Source organism: Bombus terrestris, chromosome 2 (genome assembly GCF_910591885.1).
Source record: "Bombus terrestris chromosome 2, iyBomTerr1.2, whole genome shotgun sequence".
Lineage (NCBI taxonomy): Eukaryota > Metazoa > Arthropoda > Insecta > Hymenoptera > Apidae > Bombus > Bombus terrestris.
In genome coordinates, this window is record NC_063270.1 from 15,734,994 (window position 1) to 15,752,669 (window position 17,676).

At 35.5% G+C, this 17,676-nt stretch overlaps 1 protein-coding gene across 3 annotated transcripts; it reads right to left on the reverse strand.

Annotated features, from left to right (window-relative positions):
- Positions 1 to 6,920: 6,920 nt before the first annotated feature.
- On the reverse strand, positions 6,921 to 16,608 carry LOC100645184 (protein Cep78 homolog). 3 transcript variants are annotated; one of them, XM_048411210.1, is made up of 5 exons: positions 12,463 to 16,608; positions 8,865 to 11,723; positions 8,464 to 8,654; positions 7,698 to 8,078; positions 6,921 to 7,608 (listed from the first exon to the last, which is right to left on the reverse strand). In XM_048411210.1, exons 3-5 carry the CDS (start codon positions 8,563 to 8,565, stop codon positions 7,045 to 7,047), a joined length of 1,047 nt encoding a protein of 348 aa, XP_048267167.1. In that variant the 5' UTR covers positions 8,566 to 8,654; positions 8,865 to 11,723; positions 12,463 to 16,608; the 3' UTR covers positions 6,921 to 7,044. The 3 variants fall into 3 exon arrangements, with proteins under 3 accessions (XP_048267167.1, XP_048267164.1, XP_048267161.1); XM_048411207.1 differs by having other exon boundaries at positions 8,865 to 11,211; positions 11,352 to 16,608; XM_048411204.1 differs by having other exon boundaries at positions 8,865 to 16,608.
- Between the last annotated feature and the right edge of the window lie 1,068 nt (positions 16,609 to 17,676).

Genomic DNA, 17,676 nt, shown 5'->3' on the forward strand with positions numbered 1-17,676 from the left:
TTCGTTTTCCTTTCCTTCTACCATAAATATCTAATACCTATGTTTCAGAATTTTAACCGTATAGAAATAAACATAATCAGTATCGTAATAATTGATAATCTTATCAAATCAATACGTTATATATTAAAAGATATTTTGAATATCTCGATTTCTGTCTCGCAATTAATCAACCCTTACTTTTTACAAAATTCTCTCCCTCGTACCTTTTGAAAAATATACACGAAAAATACACTGTTCAGCGCACTATATTAACCAGTTGCTTTCGAAAATGATACACCTATACATAATAAATTTAATTACTCCGCAATCGGTTTTCTAAAACTACACTCTTCTAAAATACAAAGCGGATAGTAAAAGACTAACGGCGAGGTCCAAATAGAAAGCAATAACTATCAGCAACGAAATATTAAAACCAACGGGTGGTATCTCTCCCGTCGAGGGTGTTCAAAGCAGCGAAAACAGAAAGACGGACAACCAGTGGGGGGAAAAAAATAACGAAATTGAAACGTCAAATATAAACATTCTTTGACTTCTGATGTGTCACAAACGTTGACACGGATCCCTCGATCTATTTTATTCCTTCCCTCATCTTCCCTCTATCTATTTTATTTTTTTTTATCTTTTTTTTATTTAGATTTTTTTTACCTTTGACTTCTTTTTTCTCGCTGTCGTTTCCACGGGCAGCCCCGCAGGGGTTAAGTGGTCGAAGAGAATTTCGGTGGGATCTGTGGCCGTGCAGAACCACGATCGCGCCTCCCCGCGTTTCACGGCTAAATTGCTGTTTCGCGATTGGCAGCCCGTCAACGATTCGATGCTCGAACAGATCTGACCACTGTTATCATTATACGTACGCGTACCAACAGGATGTCTGTGGTCAGTTTGGTACACGACATCCAACCGCATAAGCCGACGTACGGATTTTTGTCATCGGGAGAACCGCCATTGCACATGATTCCCGGACCGGAATGACGTTTCGGTTGATTTCTGGATAGAGAAGGGATGGGCTGTTGCGACTGCCACGATGAAAACAGGAATCGACGAAAACGACATTGCCAACCGACATTGTTGCAAACAGAGCGTCGTTACATCGGTTTCACCTGAATCGTGTTTCGACAGTATTTCCACGTGTCGTTTGGAATATTTTCTACGGGAAGGAGTGGTTGACGTGACGCGGTTTTGTCGCTGTAAATGGAAGGTTTCCATTCAATTCTTTGGAACGGAGCAGAATTGAGATCGGTTCGAGTATAGTTATCGGAAGGTTCGCGAGAGTACTCGAGGTCTATTGAGAAACTGTTCGACAATTTTATATGAAAATGGTAATGCACAGTGACACACGAATAATTGTAGCGAAACATTTTTATGAATATGTATGAAACTATTGGAAATTTCATTAGCACTCTATTTAAACAAGAGAATTCGAATTGCGTTATACTGTGTATGGAATTCCAGGAAAAGCTATATTAATTCCGCTGCAACTTTTTAATGATTTGTGTAAATGTGTATGAAAATATCGGAAATTTCATTAGCGCTGTAATCAGACAAAGAGAAAATTCGGACTGTATTGAATTGTATATAAGATTCAAGCAAAATCTATATTAATTTTACTGATTACGTTTAAACGATATTAATATCTGTCAAGGAACTTTCTTTCTTTTTAGTAACTATAAAATAAAATCATTATTTTGGTAATTCCGGTATTAAATAATCATTAAGCATAGTGGGAATTACGCGATCCCTTCTTCAGATGGTAGAAACGGTTGAAATCTTCTTACAAACCTCGAGTACGCTGCTCAAATGTATTCAGAAAAAGTTGCTCCCATATGACCCGTTTATAATCGAACGGTCGATTGGCCGGAATCGAGTTCGTGGAATTCCTTTGCGAAACTGTAGTATAACAAGAACTCGCAGCACTCCGCTCACGATTCGCGTCACCCATAAACCGATTTAATCCCCTCCTAGCGCACGCGAGTTCACGTTAAACGTCCCTCCACCTGGACGATTCTTTAACGAGTCTCTTTGCCCGTTAAACGCAATACCGCTATTACGATCGCCCGCTTTAAGAGGAAACTCGTGCCCCTAAAAGATTCATGAAAACTGCGACGCGAAGCGGTCGTTTACCACGCTCACCTCCCCCGCCCCCCTTGCTCTTGAAACTCTCATCGTTCCAACGGTTTCGGAGCAAAACCAGCGTCGTTTCACCAGTGCGCGCTCGTCTCGTCCCGTCTCGTCGGCAGGACGCGTCCGCGGCGATAAGTCAACTCTCGGCGAAGAAAATCGAGGATGGGTACGTCGTCGAAGGATATAGGAGACGTAGAATTTAATAACCATAGGCTGTGACACGGGGGTGCCTCCGCAGCGTAAGACATGGATGTAATCTTAGCGGGGTAAGTCATACGTTAGGAACCGGAGGACACATTCTTCGCGTCGCTAACAAACGCCCGTGGCATGCACGACATGTCCCGAGCTCGCTTTCTCTGCCTCTCTCTCGCTCTCTCTTTGTGAGGCATCGAACGAAGCCTTGACAACGTTGGCTGGAGCGCCGACATAATTCTAATTTTATTGCCCTAGCAGGATGCGGGCCAACGCGAACGAGACCTCGAATTTATGGGCAATTTTTCTTATTAATTTTCATAAGTTCGACACGTGAACCAGCGCGGCGTCTACACAAAGGCGATCCCGCCTTCCTTCCTTCGCCCCCTGCAACCTTCCTTAGACCTTGCCGCGATCCTTGCATACAGTGGCGTATGCAAGGGTGACGTGCGCTCGGAACGCGTCGTATTTTCCAGCGCCTTAGCTCCGACAGCCGCGACCCCCGCCCAGGCCGATGGTTATATCGAGTCGCGGCGCCAAACTTCGACGATGCGACGGAGGAACACCTTTTCGAAAGACGGCAAGTTGGAAAGCGTCGCCGAGAGAGAGCTGCGAGGAGACAATCTGCCGGTGCGCCAGGGGTATATTAAAAAATTTTCTGGCACACCGTGAATTCAAGGAATTCGTAATTGATACGTGGCGGGTGCTTGGCTTGAAAAAAAGGAAGGGCAGGATTTCTCGGACAGACGTCCGGATAAATGGGCTATGCGAAGTATGGGATGTCGCTCGAATATATACAAATCCTCGCTTAGTTTCGCTGGTATTGTTTCGTTCATTTTAAGCCACGGAAAAGATATTTCTCTATTAGCTGTTTATAGTAAAAGCACACTTTGCGTCTAATGTCTGGGTAGAATTTGAGACCAATTTTAGCAATAAACAAACATATCGACCGTTTGATCAGTTAATAATTTATTAAAGTATAATGTTGCGCGTGTACTAACATTATGACTGTGGAACGTGAAGGGGTTAATTTATTTCGTACTTGCAGATCATTCATTTAATTATAGATAGAAGATATTGCGAATATTGTATTGTTTAATTAATTCACTTTCGAGTTATTTAATGTTCGATACAGCCGTCAAAGAGGAGAATTTCAGTCGATTAAACTAAACTGTCACAATTTTGTTTAAGTAGTACTATCTAGAATCGACGATACATATTGTATACGTGAGAAGGAAAGAGGCAGAAAATTGCATATTTAGTATCCAAGCAGCATAGCCAAATTAATTAATACATAATTTATGATCATGTTATATTAATTTCGCAAGAAAATGGTATGAATTGCCCTCGGTCATTAATTTGGTATTAATTTATACATTTAGCGTATAATGTGTTTATACACCTGTGTACTTTACTAAAGTTCGACCAATGCGGCGTCGATCAGGATTTAGATCAAAATTTAGAATCAATAGAACAAAATTGTAATATGTACAAAACGAACCCCTTAACACGATGATTTCGAATAATTCGTAAATTACTTACTATATGGAAAAATACTTTGAATAAAGTGCATCGAAGGGAACGTAATCTGATATTAATCTTGTCGTGTATGGATACGCAACGGATATATGCTGAAATTATACCAAAATATATTCTATATCGATATTCTAATGAAAATAATACAATAGAGGCAAATACATATGTAAATTCCGTTTCCAAATCAATGTATTTGATCAGCGCGAGAACTACAAATCTGACATGTTTCATTGTCACATTTAATGGTTCTAGTGTTCGATAAAATCAAATATTTCTTTAGGGATTGGATGAAGGATTGAAACTATATTGGCCACAAAAAAAAAAGTTTCAATAGCCCGAATTACAATCGTATTGGATTAATTCATTGAATTCCTCGAAATCAATCGTACCGAGCGCACGTCCACCGTACTTCGCTTTCGTCGGAATTTCTAGAGTGCAGAAATTCGTCGATTCCCCGTTTATGAATAGAAGAAATCGCGGAAGGATTCATAGAGAACGTGGAGGAAGGGATGGAATTTTTCCGGCACAGCGAAGTGGAAAGAAGCGTCTACGACGTTTCGAAGTAGTAAATAATGGAGAGTGACGAACGGATGGCTGCGGAGGATGCGCAAAGAGAGTAGAGCAACTAGGGGACCAGAATGCAGAGGGGTAAAAAGAGGGAATAGAAAATTGCACGGTAAACTCGTGCCACCGTTTCCACCTTGCCGTGGTAAATTGAGAATAAACAGGCGGGCCGAAGAGACCGAGCGAGAACTCGGAGGAAAAAAATAATTCGTCACGGCTGCAGGAATCACGAGGAAAGGAATTCGTCGAGGATGAGTACCTTTTTAATCTCTGCGGCGCGTAATCGAACCGGAACTCGACTTAATCAATTAGGTTATATTAATCGGCGAGCCCGAACAATGAAATTTCTCTCATCTTTCCCGCTACGATCTCCTCTCCGTTATAAAATAAAGATTCCGGTTATTACGTTCGGTCGGCGAAACGTTCCTCGCGAAATTTCACTTTCTTTGTACGTTTTATATATATTTTTATATATTAAAACTTTCTTATATTTTTAAAGTTTTAAGCCTTCGATCGAGAATCGAGTTTGTTTTTAATTATCCGTCTATATAGAGAAGACAGAGTCTGTAAAATTGATTTTGACGTAGCCGCGGCGATGGTGAGTTGTGAATTCTGTATTCTTAATCCCCAATGCATTTCAATAGATTAATATTGACGAGACCGACATGCGGTTTTATTAACCATTTTAGTGTTATTTGTGGAACTAAATATATGCATAATCCAAAATTATAGATGCGGATCTCTTATCTCACTGAAAGATAATGCTTTTATCTCATCGAAACCTGATCTGGTATTGCGCGTTTTGAATGTGACACGTTAATCTAGTTATTCGTAATTAACCACGTTACAGGGATAGCACAAAAATGCGAAATATCGATTGATAAAATAATTATAGAATTTCCTGATTATTTCATTCGTATATCTTCCCAGTTTATTTATTCAACTCTTCATGCATATCTACCTTATCCACCGCTATTATCATATTTTATTAATCCCTATGTCTTTTTTTACCTACCTTACCTACTTCATTACCATGGCACTGGTTGAGTGTAGGCATTGACTGTATCTACTTCAATGATACGCATCAGACGGTCTGTCCGTTCCTGCCTTATCTACTTTACTTTGCTAGTTTTCTCGAAAAGTTGCAAATTTCATTTTGTAACAACGATAACCGATATCAGGGTAGTTTATTCGTTGAGCGTCAATGCGATTTATGTAAAATGTTTTGAGATTTTAAGGCAAAGTTCAAAAGAGCAAAGCGGATAGTGGTGGATAAAAAAGCAACCTGTTGAATTTGACATTGTTATCTACAAACGGTGAATCGGAAGAGAGAGTTTTTATTTCTTTTCTTCTTTTTTGATTTATATGAAATTAAAAGCTAATAATATACGCCACGCTAGAGATTGATAATGAATTTAATTTAAGAAAATTTTAGTACGTAAATTTTGCATTTGTATCCGTGTGTTTTCATCGATTACTTACGTTGTTAATAAACAAATAATCGTTTAACATAAATCCAGCGAATCTGAGAGCTATTGTGGAGATTATAACAGGGAGATTACAATAGTGAGATTAACAGAAGATAGGATCTAGTGTACAGATCCGTTATTATCCGTATTCTGGCAGCTTAAATTTAATCACCATTAATCCTCTTATCCGTTAATTTTTAGTAATACGAGATTTATCCAAAAATACAAATTTTCATTTCTCGCAGACAATATAAATATATGTTCATTAATTCTCAACAAAATAATATTAAATTATTAGATAAAGATATAATACGCAAGATTATATCACAGGCATGCGAGAAATATTGCAAAATTTTAACATTTGCGCGCTAAGCTTAAAACGTTTGAAATCGTATATATTACATACAGGTCCACTTCAAGGCCTTCATCTGTATCCTAAACATTAATCGATAAAAAGGACATCGTTTTCAGAATTGCGAGAGTACAAGCTTCTAGAACTTCTAAAAGTTCTCTCGTATTCTTAATTTGTATAAACATCACAGAATTTCTCATATCCTCTTACTAACGATAAACAATTCTATGTTTCCTTCACGACGATGATTTGCATTTTCATGGTTATACTTATATTTAATTCCAATCATTAGTATTGTAATCTTATTCTATACATTGAATCGGTTGTGATCGTACCGTAGACCGAACAAAACGTTATGTACCGTTTATCGGAAAGTTAGGAATTCTTAAAACTGTCAGGAAACTTTAACACAATTGTGTTGGAAGTTGCAGGTATATCTAAAAATGACTCTATCCTTTTTATAAATATTAATCTTATTAGAAGAATTTATCGTATTCCTAATTGCTTTTTATAATTTTACCATTATTACTTTGCAATTATATTCTGGATCTAAGAAGAATGGTACTCAACGAAAACTTTCGAACAGAATAGAAATTCTTAAATCGAAATTTAAAGTTTGTTAATTGGTTTGACGAATTATTGAGAAGACTGAAACTGAAGGACAAGAAAAGGTAAGAAAAATTGCCACGTTCTCTTTACCAAACATTTATTCTTATAATACCAACGTAAAAATACAATTCAAAATGATATAAAACGCTTCTTTTATTAAAATAGACCTCATAAAAGTAATTTGTATGTTACTTATATATATCTTCAAAAATTATCGTCTGAAATTCGCATCGTGATATTTTCAACGGGGAACAAAGCTACGTTAGTCTGTTGCAAGCAATTCACGAAACTATTCTCCATTTGTTGTGTCAATGGCGATGACCATAATGGCTCCGCAGGATTCAAAAGAATTTCCTCGTTTATATCCTTTTGCCTGGCTGTCGAAAATGATTCCAATTTGTCAAAAATGTACTTCAGCCACTTCAATAAACGACTTTCGTTACAAGCATTCGATGAAACACAATCTAGCATAACGACTTTGCTTTTAAGGTCGTTTAACCGAAGCGACACTTTTTGCAACTCATCCTCCATTTTTGATCTTTGTTGCGCTTCTGTGTCCAGCAACGCTTTATTGCTCGATAGTTCCTCCCTCAATTTGAAATTCAACTCGACTAGACTCCATAACTGCGATTCCAAATCTCCAAGTTTCTTGCTTCGACTTCGATCCTCTTTCGGAACTTCTGTTTCCTTCGACTGTTTCAATTTTATCCCGAACTTATGGGTCTTCTTCCAATGATGTTTCTGCGTTGAATATTTGTTAAGCCTCTCCTGGGCAAATTAACATTTTTAAGTTACTAGATATATAAATATTTTTGGGCTCTGTTTAAATTACAGAGAAGCGAAAACCGACAACTCACTGTTCTATTTCGTAAACTTCTTCTACGTTGTTTTATAAGCTCGTGAATTTTATTCTTTATCAGGTCTCGTCTCATATCTATACGAAATCTTTTCTTCGACGTTATACTTTCGGTCATCTCTCGCCTTCTCTTCAATATCCTCAATATCATTTGCAAGGTGTTAATAGGTATGCGATTTTCAGTGAGATCTAGCTTCGTAATTCTACTGTTGGTTTGTAAGAGACAAATCATCGTCTCTGCTCCGTGTTTACTGATCCCACAATGTCTCAGACTCAGCGATCTCAGCCAGACGTCGCTTTTTAACGCATAAACTAACTGCCTCGCGCCAGTGTCCCCGATTTTTGGATTTTGGTTCAGAATCAACGTGTGCAATCCCTGGGGCTGAAAAAAAAGAGTTCAATAAATTACAATACAATTCTGTTATCTTAAACAATGTAATTCACGTCCTGAATGTAGTCTACAGATAGTTATGCATATTTACAGTTTTTGTGAACATAATTGCTAGAATCTAGTCACATTAGACCGCGGATGAAGGCTGTATACAAATTTGTTTCACTTTTACTTCAAGTATTACAACGAATAGTGTATTTTAGATATTTTATATATCTTACAGTGTATCGTGTGCATTCTGTACATCGTTACACCTTGAAATTTCTCACAAATGCATGAACATCTGCAGTCTACTAGTTACGTTATTATAATTTGGATTTGTTATATAAACACATATCTATAGTCTCTCATAATATACAATAAAGTTGATCACCACCTTCTTGTCAGAATTTTCTTCCGGAGATTGTACAGAGGACTGTTCCCAAACATTCTGCAACAGATCAGCCTTCCTTCTCTTCAAGAACAGCGACAGACACATGGCACTTCTGTTCGACAGCCGGCAGGACGATAAATTTAATGCACACAATTTTGGATTGTTCCTCAAACAGCCCAACAACAAATCACAACCTGAATCAACAAAAGAAGTGGACAATAATTAAAACTATTTCATAAGAGGTTGACGAATAGCACAAGAGTGACTCCAAAGAAAAGGCATATAATTTGTGTTTTCAAAGTAAAACATTAGAATACTACTGAATAAAGGAAAAAAAAAATTATACTAAGATAATAATATAGCAATGAATATTACATGTTAAGAAGTTGGAAAATGATACTAACCGACGTCTCCTATATGACACCTCGTCAGAGATAGATTAATTAGCTTCTCGTTGTTCTTCAAACCGCAACAGAGGATGTTGAGGTACTTCAGAGATAACGGAATCCCATCGAGAGTGATGGAGGTGATGGCGGAAGAATCCCTCGCGCAAACAGCGATGGAGTCGACGAGACAGCGCAACAGGAAGTTAGTGTAGATGACTGGCCTTGCTTGATTCTTTCCCTTGCATCGCCTGGACGTGTCATCAAATGCCAGTCTAGGGTATCAACGTCTTTCTTTTTTGCTTATATTCTAACTTTCTCTATGTTATTCATATTGAGAGATTCTGGCCTTTTCCTTCGTTTATCCCTCTCCTCCTGTCTTTCTCCGGCCTTCGTTTTGTCCCTCCTCTGGTTCCACATTCCTTTAGATCGTTCCCTTTCCATTTAAATCTCTCTTTTCTCTCTTTCCATTCAGTCCAGGAGATGCAGACCTGCAAGCTTAAACTTTCTGAGAGTAGTATCCGCAAGGAAAGTATATCTCTCGAAAATAATTTAGTGCTAATTGCGCATTAAATATTCACCCTTCGAGCGTAAAAATTTCAATCTTAGCCATAGAAAAAATTCAACGTAGATCCTGTTTCTATTTCTATAGCAATATAATTTGATTTTTTGGTGTGCTTAAGGATCTAACAATGTGGAAATTGAAGAATTTCTGAATTGGAATGTTTCAGTTATTTTATTAATCATTTCTGAGATAAGATGAAGAATAACTAGTCTGCAGATGAAAAGGTTTGCGATTGAATAATTTGAAAACTCTTATTTATGCTCGATTTTTATTATGGTAGTATAAAAATTGAAGAATTTCTGAATTGGAATGTTTTAGTTATTTTATTAATCATTTCCGAGGTAAGATGAATTGGAATTGAAAAGTTTCAGAACACTTATGCTCGACGTTTTGATAATATAGAAATTGAAGAATTCAACACTTGAAAATTTATTGTTTTAGTAATTGAATTTTGGGACAGGAGGAACAAGAAAATTTCAGAGCATTTGTGCTACATAGAAAGATGACACTGTAGTGTTAAAGCAAAGCTTAGGAAGTTTAAGCTTGGGGATGCGACAAAATCAAACATTTCTCTAAATTTAATTCTCATAAAATGTTTGATTACAAGATATATAGATGAAGTACCTTGGGATATTTAAGCTTGGGGATACAACGAAATCGAACATTTCTATAAATTTAATTGTCATAGAATATTTGATTGCAAAATATTTAGATAAAGTACCTTAATTAAATTTCGAAATATTCGAGCCTCTAGGACTATTCATAATTTTCCACACGATAATTTCATATCTTTTCGTAGTGGCAATGTGTCTTTACGTAATACCACTTTTACTTTGTTTAAGTATGATTCGTGACTGCCAGTTTCTTACTGCCACATTTCTTACAAAGTTCGGTTAAATTTGTCTGACATGACGTTCAAAATTATACGGTAGATACCATAATTTCTCAAGCTTCTCCTCCGTATTCACTTTCTCACGTACTCGTTTGCAACGACTTCGACTATAGATATTGATTTTCGACAGATTTCGACTCTCGGCGATGCTTTTCAGTATCGGGGACCAATCTTTCAGAGCCACGCGATCCACGCAGAATCGTAGACAACCCTCTGGTAAATATGCTTGTACGGCGGGTAATGGCTTAACGCACTTTTCTTGACATAGGACCTTGTTAAAAAATTCTGTTTGTACCGTGTGAAATATAATTTTCTTTTACAGGGGCGTTAAATTAAATTATTATCCTTGGATGATCAAATTATTAGCGTTTCTGAAGAATAAGTTTTATTAAAATTCTAAAGTCTATAAAAGTGTTAAATAATCTTCTTACATTAGGCCAGTTGAAATTTTGCTTTACTTTTTTCTATATATTTGTATTCCCATTTTTCTAATCTTTTGTATATTTGCTTATAATTAAATAATATCGTTGAAGTTGTAATTATGATTTTAATTTAAGATTTAGACCAACGATGGTAACAAATTACAACTGACTCAAGTGAGTTAACGAACCTTGTATAACCAAGCAAAATGCCCATGATTGATTCTTCTCACCTCTCTGCTATTTTGCATAATGTCAAGATACACGATCGTCAATCACTTCTTAATTTATCATTGTACGTAACTTACTGACCGACAAAATGCCCGGACATATCACTGAATAATTAAAAAAAAAAGAGTTGGATTATAAATATTTCTCGTTGAAGGTTCATTAAGAAAAGAAACTGCAGTTTCCGAAATATATCGAACATCTGACTAATAGCTTTTGTTCTTCGTTCGCAACTTCATGTCGCTGGAAAAATTTGAATTGTTCCTGGAACATTAAAAGATTCTAAGGGAATGGAGCAAAATAATGATTCCCATTATTACGCCATTCGTGCATTTCATCTTTTAATTAACGATTACAGTTGAACTATGTGCTATGTGATACAGAACGTTTTAGCGTATACATACCTTCAATTACTTTATGGTTGAGTTAAATTAAATTAAATTATTTTCTACTTTGTTTCAACATAGATAAGAGTATACAGACTGACACTTATAGACTTTCGTATATTATCTTATGTTTCTTTTCTTCTCTCTATTTTTTTCTTTTTTTTTTTTTATTTAATTTATTTGAAGAAATTTATAACATCAATCTATCGGTTCTATTTTACCGTTTTATTACTTAATCTCTTCAGCCAGAGTTACTCATATTTTTTACCGTTAATTTACTCTTATGTTATGTTATGTTATTCTTACTGCAATGACCGCATTAACTGCATCCAACATAGGAGTAGTTACTCTTAGAATTATCTCTTAGAATTTAATTATTGTTAAGATATCCTGCGAAGTTAGAATTAGTAATGCATACCTCTATCAAGTATCGGTTACATATAATGAATTTGGCTAACACATGGTAAGTTTTAACAAGAGATAATAGAAAGATAGATAAGTAAACGATAGACAGGTAATACATTTAATTCAGGCTGGGCCTCAGGATGTCCCCAGCCAAGTCGCAGGCTATTTGGCTTTACGACTGGCGGCGTAGGGAGGCTCCTCCGCCCGGCCTGTGTTTGGATATAAATGGGCAGAATGTCGAGGTGGGGCTTCGGATGAAATATCTGGGCCTCACCATCGACAGTCAATGGACGTTCAGGCCGCACTTCATGCACTTGGTCCCCAAAGTGACGGCAGCAGCCAACGCCTTATGTAGCTTGCTGCTGACTATCAGTGGGACCAGGGTCGAAGCGCGCTGATTATATGAGGGAATCGTCTGTTCCTGGGTCCTGTACATCGGACTTACACGACGACCCAGGGGATAACATTGAGAGATGTTCAATGCTCAAATTTGACCTGACGAATGGCTCCCTCAGAATGGGAGAAGACGCAGGAGTGTTCCGGCAGCAATTTGAATTTGGTCCCGGAACACTCCTGTTGGGCGTTAGGTAGGACATCCGGCGGTTGTAATCGGTAAGTCCGACACTAGCCTGCCGCTTCGCAGAAAAGCGGCGAGGTGTCCGTCAGGATTGTCCCACGTATAAAAAAAAATAAAAAGAAAGGTAATACATTTAATAGAACTTACGGTTAGTATTGGAAGAGCAAACATTCATTGCCATTGGTAAGCATTATGTATTTAACTAATTACATGTCCATCATTAGCATTATTACGATATATTCCTCAATCTTGTTATGATTCACTTTAATGCGGATATGACTAATTACATTTCCAGTTTGTCCTTTTTTTTCTTAATTACGAAGATCAAAAATGGACTGGCCTGCTCCTCTTTGTAAATTCTAAACAACGTCGTCGTCGTTATCGTCGTTGTCGTCGTCGTCGTTAACTTATAGAACATTTTGTAATAGTAATTCCTTTCTGCAGATTAATCTTTATCTTTCGAACATTTCCTCAATTTCGCCTCTCGAATTTGTTTTCGCTGGTTTTTAAATTACACTTTTATCTTATTAAAATCGTTTTTTAAGTAAAAATAAAAGATAATGTTTATAAATAAACACGCAGTTAGGTTTTTGTATTTAGGAGAAAATGAAATTGAGATTAATAAATTTAGTTTTAAACGTGGAAACACAGCAAATACAGAGGTTAATAACGAGAAATTATTTTTATTTCGTTTATTACTTTTATTGAATTTTTAAAATATATCGAACATTTAAATTTTTCATTAATATTCTCGTATCTCCATTGTTAATCTTCATAGTTGTTTGCTTGTATTAATCTTGGAGTGCTAACCATCGTTGTATTCTCGATTTCTGATGGCTACTATTATTAAGTACGATAGGATATTTTTCAAATATTTTAAGACACATATAACTTGTTTTTAAAAGTTGTAATTCTTAATTTTTCTTCATTTAAACGAAACAATTTAGTTTTATAATTTATTCTTACTTTAACTTTCTTCTTTTAAGTATTATACTAATTTTACGTAAATAAGTTCATTTAGATTATAATAATTATCAATTAATTGCGCAACGATTATTCACAAGTAAAAGCCCTTAATTAATAAATCCAATGTACACTTTTTTACCACAAATTAATTTATATTCCATTTCTGCGACTATTCGATTAAACGCAAGAAGGTACGTCTTTGTTTATCATACTTCTTAATATCTTCAATGTACTTTTTTTTTTGTTACTTTTCGTATTTTCATTAAAATTTTAATACCGCGGTGCTAAACTCTAAATATATTTAATTTATATTGTACTTTGTGCAGGTTCATCACTTTTCTCATTATCTTTTATCCCACTTTTTAACCTTAACCACTTTAATAATCCTTTTCAATATCCAAACACCAAACACTTAAATTAGCGTAAAACATAATCTTTTCCATGGGTCGAGATTTTCCAAATTTTCGGACGAAGAGGGCGAAATTTTTTAATGTTTAAATTAACAATAAGAGAAAGAGTAACAAGCAGCGAAGAATTTTATTTGAATATTAACGATTCTAAAACTTTCAAAACGAATATTTACTTGAGTCGCGTATAGTCATCTGGAAAGGTGTATTAATTTAAATGCCATGTGCAAGATACAGTTCCACAACGAAGGTGCAACGAGCAAAACAATTAGATATAAACGCATTATAGTGAGGTCACAAGCAAAGATAATTTCCGCCAAGGAAACTAAAGCGCCCCTAGACAAATAATCGCTTTGTACTACCGTTAGGTAAATTCATAATAACAATTATCGAATGATCTTATTATTTGTCACACTGAAATTCTAGATACTCGCTAAGTCTCTTTGATTGTAAACGAGCATGTAATTTCTTCTCCTATAGTCCTCTTTGTTTAAACATGTAAATTTTTGTGCAATTTAAAGTTAAAATTTCAAACAGTTCAACTTATATCCTACTAATCTTTGTATTGTTCCAAGGGAAGATATCGTGTTATTAATTTATAAAATAATACTGAGAACTTTATTGGATAGATTTTGAAATGGATCTTTAATTTCGTAATTTCGACTTGTCTGTATCCCACAATTTATCCATTTTTATGGGAAAAGGATTTTCTAGATGCATTTTGAAATGGATCTATCAGTTTATGACCTTTCGCATTTCGACAACCTGTATCCTATTAAATATTTTACGTTTGTGCGAAGATATATCGTGTTATTATTTTATATCTAAAATAAATTGTTGTACTCTCTTTGATGTATACTTAAAATTTGACAATCTTACGAAATTTTACGAATCTTTGTTTCACTTCCTGTTCCATTTAGATTCGAAGATTCCATCCAGATTGAAATCTTTCTAATTCAATTTATATATTACTATTATTTTTCTGTCTTTGGGAGAGACATTACGTTGTTATTTCATGAAACGATTTTCTATATTTTCTTCCGGTAGATGCTTCGAATCTCTCGAAATAGACAGTTCATTCTATATTTTAGATATCGGTACTTAATTTTATATTTCGTATATATTACAACTATATCTTCTTATTTTCTATTAAATTTTTGTTTACATGCAGAGATTATATATATACGTATTAATTCTATTTGGTGCTATTTTATATTTTCTACTTCGTACCAACACTTTCTTAGCCTTTCTATAACCTTCTTAAACAAATAGTATCAATATAAAAAGCTGCATTAATAAACACCCAAACAGCAGGTTAAAGGGTTTTGCATTTTAAAGGTTCGTATCAAACCAATCCAGCTTTTTTTATCTCTACACTGCGTTTTGAACTTCTGCAAAACCAAACGGGTCACGAGTGCAATTGCTGTTTACTATTCAGACAGTGTGCAATATTAGCCTTTCAAATCGAATGATGTTTTCAAGGAGATTCTGTTCAATGTTTCATAACGTGACACTCGGTTTCGTGCTGCAAACCTATCATACACTATCTCATGCCACTGTACCTATTATTATTCTATTCGTGTTGTATCTATCGATTCATCAAAAATATCATTAGTATCTTCTCAATCCAGCAAAATACGATCAAGCTATGAATTATTAAATATCATACGTAAGACAATTTCATTGTCTAACTGTATGCATCTTAATTAATCATGTCTATTGTCTCTACAATGTCATTTAATCGTTCGTGATTCACTTTAGAAGCTAACGAAAATAAAATTAAAATATTTGTTTTCTATTTTCTAAATGATTAGTAAACTTTTTAAAATACACGATATTTTTGCTATTACTCTTAGAGTCCACTTAGAATCCTCTTGCTCGGTAAAACGCTGAAAATATTTCACATCGAATTCTACCTCTAGTGTTTCCAACTATTCTAACTAAATAATCAGCGATAGCTTCCAAAACATTGTATCCATTAATTTTGTTAGAGAAACTACCTTAGTTTTTGCGATTAATCTTTGCTAATGGTTTATGTTGCTCTTCAAGATGTTGCCGCGATTAATTTCGTTAATGGGCGTACATTTATCTTTTTAACATTCTAATCATTAATTTCCCTAAATGATATTATTTTTTCGGAAACTATCATAGTTAGTATTACAGTAGTTATGGACTACTTTATTTATAGATTTAATTGCTAATGTTTCAATCATTACCTCGCTAATTTTACCTAATTCAACCTACATATATATTATGTATATATATATATACTTTTCTAAAATTTCTACTTAGTTCAACTTCAACCCTATCAATAGATCTATCGAGAAAAGTACTCTTCTTTATCATAAAACATCCTTACGAAGATATGAACTATCAGGAATTAATTTTGTCTCGTTATCCAGGAATAATAACTCTAATATCGTGTATCAATTAAAAACAGCTAGTTACACCAACTTTAAATCTGCCAAGAAATCTAAATCAAAAAAATTCTCTTTTACATGAAACATCCTTATGAGAATAAACATAGACATCGATCAATTTTATCTCGTTATCGAAGAATGGTAATCTTAATCTTAATTTTAATCTTATCAATTTTAACATCATCTGGTTATAGTAAACTTAGACCTGCCATAGAGAGCTAAACAATCGTTTGTCACGTGAAACATCCTTATAAAGATCCTTATAAACTATCAATTTTACCTTTAAAGGATATTTACCAAGAAATACTTTTATAGAAGCTTACGAAGAAACCTATAAATAATATCCTTTACGGTACAAGATTTCCTTATAAAAATGTAATCTGTCACCGATCAATTTTATCTCGAAAAGATATTTACCAAAAATTTCGTAACAGATTTTTTTCTGCTTATCAAAACAAACTCTAATAAACGAATAAATCATATGTCACGTAGTGCGAACGTGCCCTTAAAGAAAAGAAGAGATCCCCTGGCGTCGACGCAGTACCACAGAGCAAACAAAATAATTTGGCTACGTGCTCAAGAAGAAGAGGGGCTGAGGCATCCCGACCTGTGGCCTCTTCAGCTCACATTGTCCTCGTGGAATCGCGAACTTTAGTCAGTGGATTCGAGGCCACCATGCAGTCTACACAACTGGGCCTAGCTTTATTAAAACTTCGTGCACATCTCGGGATACTGTGTCGCCTAACAATGGGTCGGTCGATCGTGGTTGAAAAATCGTCGATGAAAACGTGATTCGTCCAGTCGTCCATTAATCAATCTCCACTGTGTACTGTTTTCTCGTGTACTTGTAATGGAACTTTTAATTTACAGAACTTTTAAAAGATTGTGAGCAACTTAGGAACAAAATAGGGGAAAGCAAGGAATTTAATACAAAATATTTCATCGCCGATCAAAATAATTCTAATTTTGGAGAATAAAACGAATCAGAGAACGTTTCGAATCAAAAAGCTGAAAGTTGACATTAATTACTCGCGAGTGGGAACAAACAGACAGCAATAAATATCGGATGGTTGACGAGGAATGTGCGGCCTCGAGGTCTAAATGTCTCTGGGAAGCTTCGAGCCAATGTTGAAACGCGATCTCGATCGGGACCGAACTATCGATTGACAAACTCGATGATTTCTCAATTTGATCTACGTCCAAGCGGATCTATCGTTCATTGACAACCTATTGTCGATACTTTTCTTCGAAATTTTTAATTCTTAACGTGTTGTCCGAGATTTAAAGTAAATTCCATCTGTCTCTTCCTCTCTTTCTCTCTCCGACTCTCAAGCAAGCAAAACGTAAATTTTCTCGTGCACAGATGACGTGTTTACGTGTTTAGTAACGCGATGTAATCCTCGCGGTTACGTCGATCAAACGTTGTTTAGGATGGTCGAAGAAATTACGATCGTGAAATAAACCGAAATCGGCTGGAGTTTGTGACGTGAATTTGTTGTTTGAGCGAGTTTTGGATGTAGGAATTTTTGGAATTGGTGATCTCCACAGCCTGTAGACTACAGGCTTGT

Coding starts and splice junctions, on each gene's coding strand:
- LOC100645184 (XM_048411210.1), bottom strand. CDS start 8,565: ATGTGTCTGTCGCTGTTCTTGAAGAGAAGGAAGGCTGATCTGTTGCAG. Junction 8,079..8,463: donor AAGAAAATTCTGACAAGAAG/GTGGTGATCAAC, acceptor CTTTTTTTTCAG/CCCCAGGGATTGCACACGTT. Junction 7,609..7,697: donor GAAGTTTACGAAATAGAACA/GTGAGTTGTCGG, acceptor TAATTTGCCCAG/GAGAGGCTTAACAAATATTC.